This window comes from Fusarium flagelliforme, assembly GCF_020744385.1.
Source record: "Fusarium flagelliforme strain FIESC 12 MPI-CAGE-AA-0113 chromosome Unknown B0J16scaffold_1, whole genome shotgun sequence".
Taxonomy (NCBI): Eukaryota; Fungi; Ascomycota; class Sordariomycetes; order Hypocreales; family Nectriaceae; genus Fusarium; species Fusarium flagelliforme.
This window is the reverse complement of record NW_025763503.1, coordinates 973,089-986,928: the sequence shown is the minus strand read 5'-3', so window position 1 is coordinate 986,928 and position 13,840 is coordinate 973,089. Positions and strand designations below refer to the sequence as shown.

The following is a 13,840-nucleotide window of genomic DNA, read 5'->3' as shown; positions in this document are numbered from 1 at the left end:
CAATGCCAGTAACATGATGACATTTATATCTAAGTTTTAGTTCCAACAACGCCATACTTCAAGCCTTTAATATCTACTTATATCAACAGGCTAAGCATAACTATATCGTCAACTTCATGTCACAGGTTTTTCCAAGTAGCCCGGGCTGTTATTGTATCATAGGGAACCCACAATCGAGAGTTGGAATACGAAATCGAGGACCAACTACACCGAGCGTCACCATATTCGGACTCTAAGAGTTCTCGGTGAGGTCGGAAGCTAAATCCGCCAGAGCCCCACTTCGACTTTGTCTCACCGACGCTTGACCGCCCGGCAGAAATTCATCAACCGCCAAAATTTTGGATTTTTTGAGCCAGGTCCCACTTGAAGACGAGATCGCATTTGCGCCCAGGTGTTTTCAGAGCAATTGGCCGTAGAAAAATCTGAAATAATGCAGCGCAAAGCGGTGTATGTACCTCATTTGGCTTCTCAAGCTTTCTTCATCAAGCTGACAATATTATAGGGACTCGCGCATTCCAGCGCTCATTCAAAATGGGTTGCAAGAGAAGAAGAGAAGCTTCTTCGTCGTCGTCGGAGACAGATCCAAAGATGTGATCGTGCGCCTGCACTACATCATGTCCCAGTTCGATATCAAGCAGAACAAGTCTGTCTTGTGGGCTTACAAGAACAAGCTGTTGGGCTTCACCAGGTAAGCAGCTCTTTACATCCTGTCGCTCGTTGCGACGTAGCTAACGGAACGTTTTCAGTCACCGAAAGAAGCGCGAGCAAAAGATCAAGAAGGAGATCAAGCGAGGAATCCGAGAAGCCAACACCGAGGACCCCTTCGAGCTGTTTGTGTCACTGCACAACATCCGATATACCTACTACAAGGAAACCGACAAGATTCTCGGTCAGACCTTCGGCATGTGTATTCTGCAGGACTTCGAGGCCATCACACCCAACATTCTTGCGCGAACGATCGAGACCGTCGAAGGCGGTGGACTGGTTGTATTGCTGTTGAAGGGCATGAACAGTCTGAAGCAGCTCTACAGCCTGTCCATGGACGTCCACTCACGATACAGAACCGAGGCTCACGACGATGTGGTGGCTCGTTTCAACGAACGATTCATTTTGTCCCTGGGTAGCTGCGACTCCTGTTTGGTTATCGACGATGAGATGAACGTGCTTCCCATTTCCGGTGGCAAGGGTGTCAAAAAGCTACCTCCTCCCGACCTCGATAATGCTAAGACAGAATCCCAAGTTGAGCTCGAAGCAATGAAGGAGCAGAACGAGGGCCGACAACCCGTTGGACCTCTCATTTCTCTCGCCAAGACTGTCGACCAGGCCAAGGCTCTCGTTACATTCACAGACGCTATCGCGGAGAAGACCCTGCGAAGCACAGTTACTCTCACTGCTGCGCGTGGTCGTGGAAAGTCTGCGGCCCTGGGTGTTGCTGTCGCAGCTGCTGTTGCATATGGATACAGCAACATTTTCATTACTTCGCCTTCTCCCGAAAACTTGAAGACTCTTTTCGAGTTTGTCTTCAAGGGATTTGATGAGTTGGGTTATGCTGATCATGCCGATTACTCGATTATCCAGAGCACCAACCCCGACTTTAACAAGGCTATTGTCCGAGTCAACATTCACCGACAGCACCGACAAACTATCCAGTACATTCGACCCCAGGATGCTCATGTTCTCGGACAGGCTGAGCTGGTAGTTATTGATGAGGCGGCAGCTATTCCTCTGCCTCTTGTCAAGAAGCTGATGGGTCCTTACTTGGTCTTCATGGCATCCACCATCAACGGTTACGAGGGTACAGGTCGCTCTCTTTCTCTCAAGCTCATCAAGCAGCTGAGAGATCAGTCACGCACAGCTTCCACCGCAGGTGAGGGCATGGAGATTACAGACCGATCAACGGGCAAGACATCAAAGACTGAGGAGTTCCAGTCTGGACGCAAGCTTCGTGAGATCACCCTGTCTGAGCCTATCCGATATGCTCAGGGAGATTCCGTCGAAAAGTGGCTTAACACTGTGCTTTGCCTTGACGCGACTCTGCCCAAGTCCAAGTCCAACATTAATGGATGCCCCGACCCTACTCAGTGCCAACTTCTGAACGTTAACCGAGATACTTTGTTCTCCTTCCACCCTGTGTCGGAGAAGTTCTTGCAACAAATGGTAGCATTGTATGTTGCCAGTCATTACAAGAACTCGCCCGATGACCTTCAGCTTATGAGTGATGCGCCTGCGCATGAGTTGTTCGTTCTTGTTCCTCCCGTTTCTGAGGATAGCGCAAGATTGCCCGAGCCTCTCTGTGTTATCCAGGTTTCGCTTGAAGGAAAGATCAGCAGACAGAGCGTTCTGAACAGTTTGAGCCGTGGACAGCGACCTAGTGGTGATCTTATCCCCTGGTTGGTCAGCCAGCAGTTCCAGGATGAGGATTTCGCTTCTCTTTCTGGTGCTCGAGTTGTCCGAATTGCTACAAACCCCGAGTATGTCTCCATGGGATACGGAACTAAGGCTCTTGAGCTGCTCGTCGATTACTACGAGGGTCGCTTTGCCAACCTGTCAGAGGACGAGGACCAAGTTATGGAAGAGACAATGACCCGAGTTACCGATGCCGAGCTGGCCAATGCCAACCTCCTCGATGACGATATCAAGGTGCGAGACATCAACAAGATGCCTCCTCTGTTCTCTAAGCTCTCGGAAAGGAAGCCCGACCAGCTTGACTACGTGGGTGTGAGTTATGGTTTGACTAGCCCTCTTCACAAGTTCTGGAAGAGAGCATCTTTCTCCCCCGTCTACTTGCGACAGACAGCCAACGATCTGACTGGCGAGCACACATGTGTTATGCTGCGACCTCTCGAAAACAGTGGTGACCGAAGCTGGCTCGGTGCTTTCTCCCGAGACTTCCACAAGCGTTTCTTGTCGCTACTCTCATATCAGTTCCGCGCATTCTCCCCCAGTACAGCCCTTAGCATTCGGGAGTCTGCGAATACCGGTGCACAGCTGGACACAGTTGAGATTCAACCACTGGTCAGGTCCGATCTTGATGTTTACATGACTCCTTTCGATCTGAAACGACTCGACTCATACTCCAAGAACATGCTCGACTACCACGTTATCCTCGATCTCGTCCCCACAATCGCCCTTCTCTACTTTACAGGACGCCTCAAGGGCAAGGTCACCTTGACACCAGCTTATCAGGCGATTCTGCTCGCTATCGGCTTGCAGCGAAAGGACATTGAAGTCATTGCCAACGAACTGGGCAAGCCCGTACAATCGATCCTTGCCATGTTTATCAAGATTGTTCGCAAGATGGCTGTATACTTCGCTGAGGTTATCTCGACTGCTGTCGATGCCGAGCTTCCCAAAGCCGAGCGTCTCGGCGTGTCGCGCGAGGATGCCGACGGTGCTCATGACGACGAGATTATCGACGAGCGTTTCGTTCCTCTGGCTACTACTCTCGACGATGAGCTCGAGGAGGGTGGTGACGAGGCCCTGAGGGAGCTCAAGAAGAAGCAAAGAGAGCTTATTGACTCTTTGCCCCTCGACCAGTAAGATACACTCCTAAAACTTAATGAAGTACAAGAGCTAACCATGACCAGATACGAGATTGAGGGCGATGCTCCCGCGTGGGAAGATGCCGAAAAGCAAGTTAAGAGTGCCGCCAAGGAGGGCAAGTCAAACCCTGTCGTCAGCGTGAAGTCGTCCAAGCAGAAGCGAAAGGCCGGCCAGCAGACGGCGGCTGAGGTGTACGAAGAGGCATTCGGAGAGAAGAAGAAGAAGAGCAGCAAGAGGGCGAAAAAGTCGGATTAAATGGGTTGTAGAGTGTACTGAATCTGTTTCTGGGAAAGGCGTTCTGTTTGATAGACAGTCGTGTCATAATCTATACCGTTTATTGTCAAGAGATTCCACTGGCTGATGAGATGTACACTGCATGGACAAGTGATGATGATACACAGACACTTATCCTAATCTATCACTATGACATCGTAACTAATATTCTTGTTGTCAAATGGCAGATCTGTCTTTAGATTCTTATTCACGAGAGAGGTTATGTAGCCATTTATTCATGCAAGTCAGGATTGTTCTCAAAGCATTGGGTCACTATCACCAAAACGTGTCCGTATAAATAAGAAGGGAAATCAGGGGTATCAATATTCTTACTCTGCTAGTCTTACCTCGAGACTTGATCTATCGCCAGAACGCTGTACAATCTATACCAAAGCACCAATAGTCACACCGGTTGGATTTTCTCTAGGGATATTCATCAACCCAGGCAACTCATTCTTCTTATCCTAATCATTGACGATCTTTCCACTTTCGTGCCTTAGTCGTTGAAATCTCCATCACGTCCCATGTCCATGGCAGGATGGAACGAAGTCCATGCAGGGGCTAAGTCTTGGTGTTCTTCTCCGCTGCTCTTGGCTCTGGATGAGTAGTTCGTTGCTTCTACGGCGTTGCTCTTGGTATCTTTGTTAGGAACATAATCGGCCACGTTACCGTAGAAGAGGTCTAGTGGATCAATCTCTGAGATTTCAGAAGCTGCATCGGCTGCGGCAGCGCTTTGTTTATTGGTTTTGTCAGTCTGTGCATGAGTATCCTCATCAACTTCGGACTGGAGAGTCTCGTTAGCAATCTCGCCGCCATCAGTAGACGAAGCAGCAGCGGACGATGATTGAACAGATTCGGTATCTGATTCAAAGAATCCCTCAGGTTCCTGCAGGGTCTGGATAGGCCTCTTCACGAAATACTTCCGAGTAAAGTCTTTCTTCCATTCATCGTACTTGTCTTCAGCAACAGTTAGCTCCTCAAACTGATAGGTCTCTTCACTCCAAGAGTCACCAAAACCAGGGAGCATATTCCCGAACCACGCAGGGCAGACGTCGTTATTGGCGCATCCTCTGAGCCAAGGCTGAAACGCCTTCCCTACACGAAATTCGCAATGCTCTCCTCGGGGAGCTGGCTCGCCTGCAGCCATCAACTGTGCTGCGATTGTGTGCCACGAGTTGCAAAGCAGGAAGTAGGATTCGATATGGTCGCCGCAATAGCAGCAGACACCTACGATTTCTTGACACATTTTGGGTAGTGATAGAGAGGCAAATATAAACTTGTTTCTTCAAATAGCAGATAGCTGAACGATTCGCAGATGCAGATACTTTGCGAGTGTCGAAGACTCTGGGTGGGGAAGAGAAAGGGGAATGATTAGATGCACAGATCATGGCAGGACTTTATAGTCAAGAGATGGATTTTAACAGTTTCTACATCTCACTGAACAAGGCGTTTGTGAATCGATTACATACTGGAACTCGTACTTGGTGATAGATGTGAATGTTCAGGCTGAGCTGAACATCAGGACAATGGATTGTGACAGGCAAACAGGCATGTTCAATTTGTCTTCAAACACATATCAAGCCAAACATTGATCAGCGGTACTCATTTAGTCAAGCACAACATTACAATACTTCTTATTCTGAGGAAAGCCATCATGTACTAACAAGAACCCCCATAACTCCATGTACATAGTCTCGTCTGACCAATCAAATTTCTTATGACTTCAACAAACAGCGAACACAAGACGCAACCATAGTGATTATCATAGCTCAGGTGTTTTCGGACGAGCTTGGGGCGATGGAAGTTCCGAAGCTTGAGGACTCGCTACATAGGGCAAGTTGCTGAAACGCTGGGATTCGTCTGCTTGTGTTGAGGACATAGGCGTTTGATTGTACTGAGGGGCGGCATATGCAGGATTGACATAATCGTAATGGGGCAACGACTGAGACTGAGGATGATAACCTCCTTGAGAAGGAACAGCACCGGGATCCTGTTTTTTACGACGAATAAACCAGATACCAAAACCGACGAGTGCAATGAGCGCTAGACCTCCGATGACGCCTCCCACGATAGGTCCGATAGGTGTATTGGAGGACTCGGGCCCGGGGTTCGTCGAAGAGGTCTGTTCGGCAGTGCCTGATTCTGTGGTCGAAGGAACTTCTGAGATCTGGCGACTGATGCTCGTCTCTACCGAGCCGCTTGACTCCCTGCTCGTGCTTGTTGTTTCTTCTTCTGACACCGAAGTTGAAAAGTCCGTTGACTCATAGATAGAAAGTTCTGCAGCTTTATTTGCGCACATATACGCCGTGATTTTCTCAGTGCCCACAGTCTTCTGAGCTACCATGCACTCCGGGTAGATTGAATCGTTACTAATTCCGACTAAGTCCATGGAGAAGGCTATGGGGTATGGGTTACGAACCAGCATAACTGCTTTTTGTTCAGAATATCGCATCTGGCACTTTCAGTTGAAGCAAAACAAGTTGTCGGTATCCTTGTAAAACATCCGAAATAGCCATTGACGGTATTGCAGGTTGTCGTTGTTGTTAATGACGACTCATCAAGGCACAGCCATGTTTGCCATTCTAGAATATCATTAGTTACCTTGAATGTGCGTTTGGACAGACAAATGGTCTGAGATTTAAGAGAAGAAAAGGAAATAATGGAGCCCCACCTGAAGTGATGTCTTGCCATTGATAGAAACCACAGTCTTTATAGATTTGTCTGCCATGAATAACATCTCGTTCGTCTAGTGCTGCCAATTCGGTAACCATTGGTACATCCTGGCCAAGCCTCGAAGGACCGCCGGGACGAGTTTGTACACTCTCGGCCATTACGTCGATGTATCAGAGAAGATCGTGGTTTTTTATGGACTGGTGATCGTGAATTTGGAAAGACAAAGGTTGCTTTTGTCTCAAGAGAGAAATCCTAGTTAATAGAGACGAAAAGATGAGCACTCACGTGGATCTTCTCCCTCTTAAGAACAAAAAACATAGCACACGAGGACCAAATATTGGAAGAACCAATATGTATTCTATGGCGTTTTGACTAAGGCAGGTTTCAGAGAAAACAGTCCAATGGGCAAGGCCAGACCACAGCCTGATTTTGTTTTCGTATACAAAGGTGCATATATCACATATGAACTAACACCAAATAGAATAGATTGTTTTATTTGAGATTGCGACTATTGATATATCCTTACCAGCTGAACAACCCCCTTGTCCGTTGCCGTCATGAGGCTTTCTTCACCCAACTAGAGGCTTCAGTTTCCATTCTTGGCACGCTTTATAGTACACTATAACTGTATGAAGCCGCAGATTGCTTGAAGGATTACTCGGATGCATATGGCATGGGCTGCTGGGATCAGGCTGAGAAACGTAAAGTCTTGAAAGCTTTACCATCACAAGATACCCAGGTTGTGACTTGGGATTAAATTGGTATATGGATTTATGACAACATATCGATAGCCAGAATTACTACTTACAGAACTTTAGTACTTATAGGAAGAAGTTATATTCTGTGTTTATATCGACTTAGAGCAACGATATAAGCGATCCTTCCTGGGCTTCAGGGTATCAGAAGAATGGATCAGTCTCCAAAAGCATAAAAGATGAAATAATTTGATCACATTCTACTAGCTTAGACTAACACTTAGGCTCCTTTATTATAGTAACTTAAGCCTTAGAGGATAATTCTTCTGTTACCTACCTACGGGGTAACTTACACTGGGACTCAGATTGATGATAGTCTGCGAGCTATTGTCGTGAACACGGTGAATGGGTGAAACTCGTGGCTAGTAACAATATCAAAGATAGAATTAAGGCGTTATCGCGGCTCAAACATTTGATATCTCAGGTCTCATCCCTCTCTTGTAGGTACCTAGTCTGTGTATGAGACGATTGAAAGCTACCACAGATCAACTCGGCGATCAACCGGACATGAAAACAAGTATAACAAAGGGAACAATTATTTTCAGTTCTTACCTTTGTACATAAGCATTTGATCCAATTGGTTGTTCTGTCCTCGTTCATTCGTATAACTGGTGCATGCTTATGGTAGGAAGTTGCCGTTAAGGCCGATGTCGGCGATGCAACCAGCTTGAAGCTTCTCCTCACCAACATTACCGACACGAAATGTCAGGTATAAAGAGACTACAATTCCATCATTCAATTTCGATTTTCAAGCTGATAGATCAATCCAGTCCACAATCAATCAATCGCAATCATGACCGACCAAAAAGACAGATGGTCTGCCAACGTTTGTCTCAATCTTTACTTTTTGATACTTCACTAGACACTTACACGGATTCTAGGCATACCAACACTCGGCTTCTTTTGTCCCCAAGCTTGCGACAAAGGTTGTTTCTTGGTTAGACTTGCAAAAGGATGACATTCTCCTTGACATTGGCTGTGGTGGTATATACTCTAGCCCACATCCAACGCTGCGGCAGTTGAGCTGATTGTCTATGTAGATGGCATATTGAATGCCGAATTTGCCAAGATCCTTTCGCAGGGGAATGGTTCAATGCATGGTATTGATAGCTCGGCATCAATGATTGAATCCTCCCGAGAGCTGTGCAAGGATAGCCAGAACTCGACATTTCAAGGTAAAGTCTCCCAGACCATCGCGTCATTGTTCATGGCTGACTACTTGATTCCTTGCAGTCCTGGATGCTGCACAACTTATCTCAAAGCCAGAGCTTCAGAAAGGGACTTTCACCAAAGTGTTTTCCAATGCAGCTATGCACTGGATTCTACGTCCTGAGGAGACTCGCGTCCGGTTCTTCGACGGAGTATATGCTTCACTGGCTCCTGGCGGCACCTTCGTCTTCGAGATGGGCGGCTTTGGCAACGTTTCTGAAATGCGCGCTGCAATTCTTAGCTCTGTAGCTCGACGAGTGGGTATGGAGAAAGCTCTCGCAGCAGACCCCTGGTTCTTCCCTGATGAAACATGGATCACGAGTGCCCTTGAAGCGGCAGGTTTCAAGGTTGAGCGAGCAGAGCGCGAGTGGCGGCCAACTCCAACCGACAAGGGGGGCGTTGATGGTTGGACCAGGCTTATGGCGAGTCAATTGTTGGATGCCGTCACTGATGAAAAGGAACGAGAAGAGGCAGCACAGGAATGTATTAATGTGCTGCGAGAAGTTTGTCGTAACCCTGGTGGTGGAGAAACGATACACTATGTCAGGCTGAGGGCTATAGCTCACAAGCCCGAGTAACGACAACATATTTCTTTGGCATAATATAGCCTGATTGGTAGCTTAAATCCATAATATCAACACATTGTGTTAATATTGAGCCGTTGTGAGTAGACAAACATACAACTTGGCAGTGCATCACCACTCCAGGGTAAGCGCAGTGATTAGTCATTTTTCGCCAATCGAAGATTCCAGGTTCTCTGCGTCAGCGTTCCGCAGTTGCCTTACCATTCAGAACCACATGCACCTGCCCCGGATCAAGGGGCAACAAAGCTCAAGGCACCTGCCCTTGGCGTGGACTGATGGCCAACTCTAAAAGCGATGGGTTTCCTAAACAACACCAAGTTTGCATCGTGAACATCTAGACAACGACGTCATCGTTAGACCCTTGACATCCTATCCACTCCTGTAACGCACTTACACACCGAAACCCACGTCTTACCTGCAAGTCACTTACAACACCATGGCTGAACACGATGCCCTTGTCTTGTCGTATAGCCACCTGCCAAAGTTTCCCAGGGCAGACGACGCATTGCAGATATTGAAGAAGGTGGCTTCTATTGTGAAACCTATAATGCGAGCTCGTAATTGGAAAGTTCGACAGTTGGCAGAGTTCTATCCTGACCAACAGAATCTTCTCGGTAGGTTTTACTGCGAACATTGGGGTTGACTGTCATATTAAACGCAGTTGACAGGTCTCAATATAAATCGAGGAGCCAAGATATGCCTTCGCTTGCGGTATGCAGGAGATCGTACCCTGTTCATGCCCCTTGAAAACATTGTAGATACTATGCTCCATGAGTTATCTCACATTGTTCATGGTCCTCACGATGCCAAGTTTCACGCTCTCTGGGATCAACTCCGAGACGAGCACGAACGACTTGTTCTCAAGGGCTATACCGGTGAAGGCTTCCTTTCCGAGGGACGACGCCTCGGGGGCTCGAGGATGCCACCGCATGAAGCCCGTAGACTGGCCAGAGAAGCTGCAGAAAAACGTCGATCCCATCCCGGGACTGGGTCGGGCAAGCGTTTGGGAGGATCAGCCCCGCGCCCAGGCGAAGACATTCGGAAAGTCATTGCGGATGCTGCTGAGCGGAGAAGCAGAATTCTCAAGGGCTGTGGTACAGACAACCTGAGTGAAACTCAGATTCGGAACATCTCTGATACTGCTACAAAGAACGGTTTTCGAACGCAGGCCGAAGAAGATGAGGCTAACGATGCAGCCATTGCTCAAGCGCTGTGGGAACTGGTGCAGGAAGACAAATCGGTCGAGTACGGGAAGTCTTATATTCCGCCCACAGCAGACAATCCTACTGGGAACGGTGGTGGAACAGTAATTCCAAATGGGGGACCCAGCCGTAGTTCAGAGAGGTCTAGAGAACCTCCAAGTTGGACATGCGACACTTGTACTCTGCGCAATCCTGCCAATTATCTCTCTTGCGATGCTTGTGGGATGGAGCGGTCCGCAAGGCCAGGGACACAACCGGTTAAAGATAACCGCCGATCCAGATCGCCGGTCCCCGAAAGACAACCTGCTGTTATTGACTTGACCCAGAGTCCGCCACGAGATCGGCGACCCTCTGCTACGACATCACGAAAATCGAAACCACCAAGTGCAGTCCAAGGAAGTGCATCATCAGGACCCCAAACCTGGGAATGCAGCGTTTGTGGGACGGAGATGCAAAAGCAATGGTGGATATGCTCAACATGCGGGAAAATGAAGGACAATTCACGATAGTTAGCCAAAGAATCGCATTACCTTGGTCACTTAGAGAATGGGAAACTTTGAGGGCGAATCAATGTCAAGGACCCCTGGTTCTTGTTTCTTGCTTTGTCGATCAACAATGACTTCATTGACGCTTCGTTGAATGGAAACTCGCGCGTCTTGGCTTCCAATCACCAAGTGGACTTTTTTCCGAGCCGAAGGGCCAAGATGCAGGGGTCAACCAAGATCGTGTCTTGAGATTCTCAAAAAAAATATGACGTTAAAGAAGACTTTGCAGGATCCGGAAAAGCGCCGATTGGAATTGGAGATGATCTGCAAGGCGGGCTTGGACGCCATCGGGGGGGGCTTGTAACAACTGGACCCTAGCAGAAACCGGTGGGTTGGAAGACTGAAAAGAATTGAGTGAAACAACTCAAGAACTGTTTACTACTGTACGCTTGAAGCGGCTGCTGAAAGACGACCTAACTTGGGAGCCGATGCAAGTTCTAGCGGTAAACTTGGTGAATTGCATGATGATGGATCTGTTAATGAGTCAGAACTGGACGCTGAGGCCTGAGAGGATTTTGACTTGGTTTAAACAATTCCATAGCGTTAGACTTAGGAAGCTAGATGGTAGAAATCGACGATGCGTATTTGAAACGTGCATAGAATCGCACCGGTACTTTTTGGTCAAATTGAATCTGGACCTGGCTATCAGGTCTAGATGTCTCTGGAATCAATTCTAGACCACTTTAATTTACCACAAATAGACGGAAGTATGCAGCTAATTAGTTGAAATGCCTTCTTCGGAGGAAATTGTGCATTTCACTGTAACACGATCAAGCACTGAGCTGTCAGCTTCGCTTCTTCGGTGATGGGTACGGGCACAGTAAGACTCTCAGTTGCGGTCACAGTGTGCTGATTGGTCAAGGTATCAATACACAGCAACCAGATGTGTAGCTTGGACGAGCTAATTAGCTTAAGGTAGCATAACGTACGAACCCCATATTGTATCCGGAAAGATTTGCTTCTATATCCCAGATGTGTTTTGCTTTATTCAACGTTATAACTCAAAAGTGTCTTCGTGCCTGAAAGCCCGCTCGCCTCATTCGTCGGCTCGCACGATCTCCTGTGTCGTGCATCAACGGGTGGGTACGTTGCACTCTTGGTAGGTTACAGGGCCAGATGGGGATGCGACTCTAATTGCAACCACATCAAACCAGATAGTGTTATACATACTGTAACAAAGCTTCTCTACGGATCCTTGCCAGCATCACACGATCCGACGCACTGACAGAGACACATTGATGAGGCGGTGATACCGTAATAAACTGAATGCCCAATCTCTTATGGTGCAAAAATAACAATCTTGAAAAGGCTGGCTTGGTTGGGTATCGGTTGCTGTAGCTGTAAGTTGCCTTTAGTTGCACGGCGCCGACGAATTCCGAGCAGATGACAGGCGGCTCATCCTACGATAGGCGGGTTCGTTGCGAAGCCAAAAGGTTGGCGGCTGGTAGAATGATAGGGTATCCCATCCATATTATGCACTACGCTGTAATGGTCAATGTTTAAACCCCCATGATGGATTTTGGGTTTCCGTGCAAAATCCCATTCGACAAAATGAAGCCTAAAAGTAGAACAACGATGAGGAAGTCGCCGCAACGCAACGGTAACTCTCGCGGTTCGGTTCCAACGTCGAACGGATGAGACGGGTTAATAAATTCCGGTCACGTAAGGATTCCTTCGTTTACGGGTCGTTTAACTGGTATGCCCTGGTTGCGGGGATCGAGGTTATCCGTTCCCATGGGATGGTCCTGGTTGTGAGTTAGACAAGGCCAGCCAGACCGCCCTATTTGTGCTTACTTGGTCTTTGTGCTGTATTGAACTTGGCACAAGTTATTGGAGTGACTGGCCTAATTTGAATGCAGCGTTTAGAGCCTCGAGCCTCGTCCGACCACCTTCGGCTTTGAGCAAGGAAGCGTTTTGTCCGGGCTTGGTTTGTGCTCATTCGCACGTAAGGCTGGTGTTTTACCTGTGCTGTGCAGTAGAGGACTGTACCGTGTGTCAATTGGGCCAGTGAGCAAGTTCGAGGTGCGACATACGTACCGAGTTAGACTGGAGCCACCTCGGATGCTGATGCTGATGCTGGTGAGCTTGGGAGGCGCCAGAGCTAAGGGGCTAGCCTGCGATTCTGGGCTCTCGTAGATGTGGTTTCTGCGGCCAGGTGTCTTGCCTAGACACAGAGGTAGGATTCGATTAAGTTTAGGGTCCCCGGGCTCGGGCTCAATAATTGCAAAGTGCTCGTGTTGTGTTGTTGTCGTGTCTGTTCACCGCAGGAATCAGGGCTTGAAACTGGAGCCGTGCTATGCCATGCCATGCCGTTCAGAGACCAAGAGGTAAGGTAGTCGTCCAATACTGTCTGTAATCATGCTCGATCGGCATTTCATCAACAAGGTAGGGTGGGTCCGGCTGTGGAGGCGATCCCGACCCTGGACGAGGCCGCGGCGCTCACACTGGTGAACAACCGGCTTCAACCGCCCCACTCACCAGCACTTTAAAGTGGAAAGAACCTCCACTCCCCACTCGCCCTGCCCCCGGCACCCACCCCGTGCAGCAGAGGAGGACCTTGGAGACCTTCTGCGAGGCGCTGGAAGGGGTCCGACAGTGGAGGTCAGGGTAGGGTGTTGGACCCTCTCTTTTACTGCAGACTCCCTAACTCCTCTCGATGGATGGGATGGATGGGACCCCGCCCGCTGGACCGTAGGTAGACTTGCGAATTGCTGTAGTTTGTTAGGTAGGCTCGGGTACCTCTTGCCTAAGACCTACAGTATCGTGTGTGTGTGTCTGTGTACCCAGGCACCCCAGAGCCCAGAGCGAGCATCCCGTCAGGAAGGCGTGTCAATTCAGGGTCCTTGCTTGTCCTTGCCGCCTCGGGCGTCGACTTTCTGACTGTAGTGAAAATCAATGCCTATTCCTTCCAAATGCTGTTGCACAAAACCAAAACTTACCATTTTTCTCTTCTCTCAGTCCTTTGTTCTGTCTCTCGGATATCTGTGGCTGCATTGCATTAGCAAGCAAGCATCTGATCTGATCCAACTTGCCGAACTGTCCATCGCGTCTCATCT

General features: G+C 48.4%; 6 protein-coding genes across 6 annotated transcripts; 4 read left to right on the top strand and 2 right to left on the bottom strand.

Annotated features, from left to right (window-relative positions):
* The first annotated feature begins 374 nt into the window (after nt 1-374).
* Nucleotides 375-3,958, top strand: B0J16DRAFT_359364 (GNAT acetyltransferase 2-domain-containing protein). The gene is made up of 4 exons (XM_046129651.1): nt 375-447; nt 503-688; nt 747-3,536; nt 3,588-3,958. The coding sequence occupies exons 1-4, from the start codon at nt 431-433 to the stop codon at nt 3,796-3,798; spliced, it is 3,204 nt and encodes a 1,067-aa protein (XP_045988322.1). The 5' UTR covers nt 375-430; the 3' UTR covers nt 3,799-3,958.
* Nucleotides 3,959-4,312: 354 nt separating this feature from the next.
* B0J16DRAFT_313034 (uncharacterized protein) lies at nt 4,313-5,062 on the bottom strand (the record flags this gene model as incomplete). Its single annotated transcript, XM_046125098.1, has 1 exon — nt 4,313-5,062. The coding sequence occupies one exon, from the start codon at nt 5,060-5,062 to the stop codon at nt 4,313-4,315; it is 750 nt and encodes a 249-aa protein (XP_045988321.1).
* A 516-nt stretch (nt 5,063-5,578) lies between these two features.
* On the bottom strand, nt 5,579-6,205 carry B0J16DRAFT_377142 (uncharacterized protein; the record flags this gene model as incomplete). Its single annotated transcript, XM_046130823.1, has 1 exon — nt 5,579-6,205. The coding sequence occupies one exon, from the start codon at nt 6,203-6,205 to the stop codon at nt 5,579-5,581; it is 627 nt and encodes a 208-aa protein (XP_045988320.1).
* A 1,429-nt stretch (nt 6,206-7,634) lies between these two features.
* Nucleotides 7,635-9,231, top strand: B0J16DRAFT_4137 (S-adenosyl-L-methionine-dependent methyltransferase). Its single transcript, XM_046133385.1, has 4 exons — nt 7,635-8,070; nt 8,126-8,228; nt 8,285-8,419; nt 8,478-9,231. Exons 1-4 carry the CDS (start codon nt 8,038-8,040, stop codon nt 9,029-9,031), a joined length of 825 nt encoding a protein of 274 aa, XP_045988319.1. The 5' UTR covers nt 7,635-8,037; the 3' UTR covers nt 9,032-9,231.
* Nucleotide 9,232: 1 nt separating this feature from the next.
* On the top strand, nt 9,233-10,980 carry B0J16DRAFT_4129 (WLM domain-containing protein). Its single transcript, XM_046133350.1, has 2 exons — nt 9,233-9,651; nt 9,706-10,980. Exons 1-2 carry the CDS (start codon nt 9,474-9,476, stop codon nt 10,746-10,748), a joined length of 1,221 nt encoding a protein of 406 aa, XP_045988318.1. The 5' UTR covers nt 9,233-9,473; the 3' UTR covers nt 10,749-10,980.
* Nucleotides 10,981-11,549: 569 nt separating this feature from the next.
* On the top strand, nt 11,550-13,035 carry B0J16DRAFT_326399 (uncharacterized protein). Its single transcript, XM_046126004.1, has 3 exons — nt 11,550-12,529; nt 12,579-12,767; nt 12,822-13,035. Exons 1-3 carry the CDS (start codon nt 12,483-12,485, stop codon nt 12,850-12,852), a joined length of 267 nt encoding a protein of 88 aa, XP_045988317.1. The 5' UTR covers nt 11,550-12,482; the 3' UTR covers nt 12,853-13,035.
* The last annotated feature ends 805 nt before the right edge of the window (nt 13,036-13,840 follow it).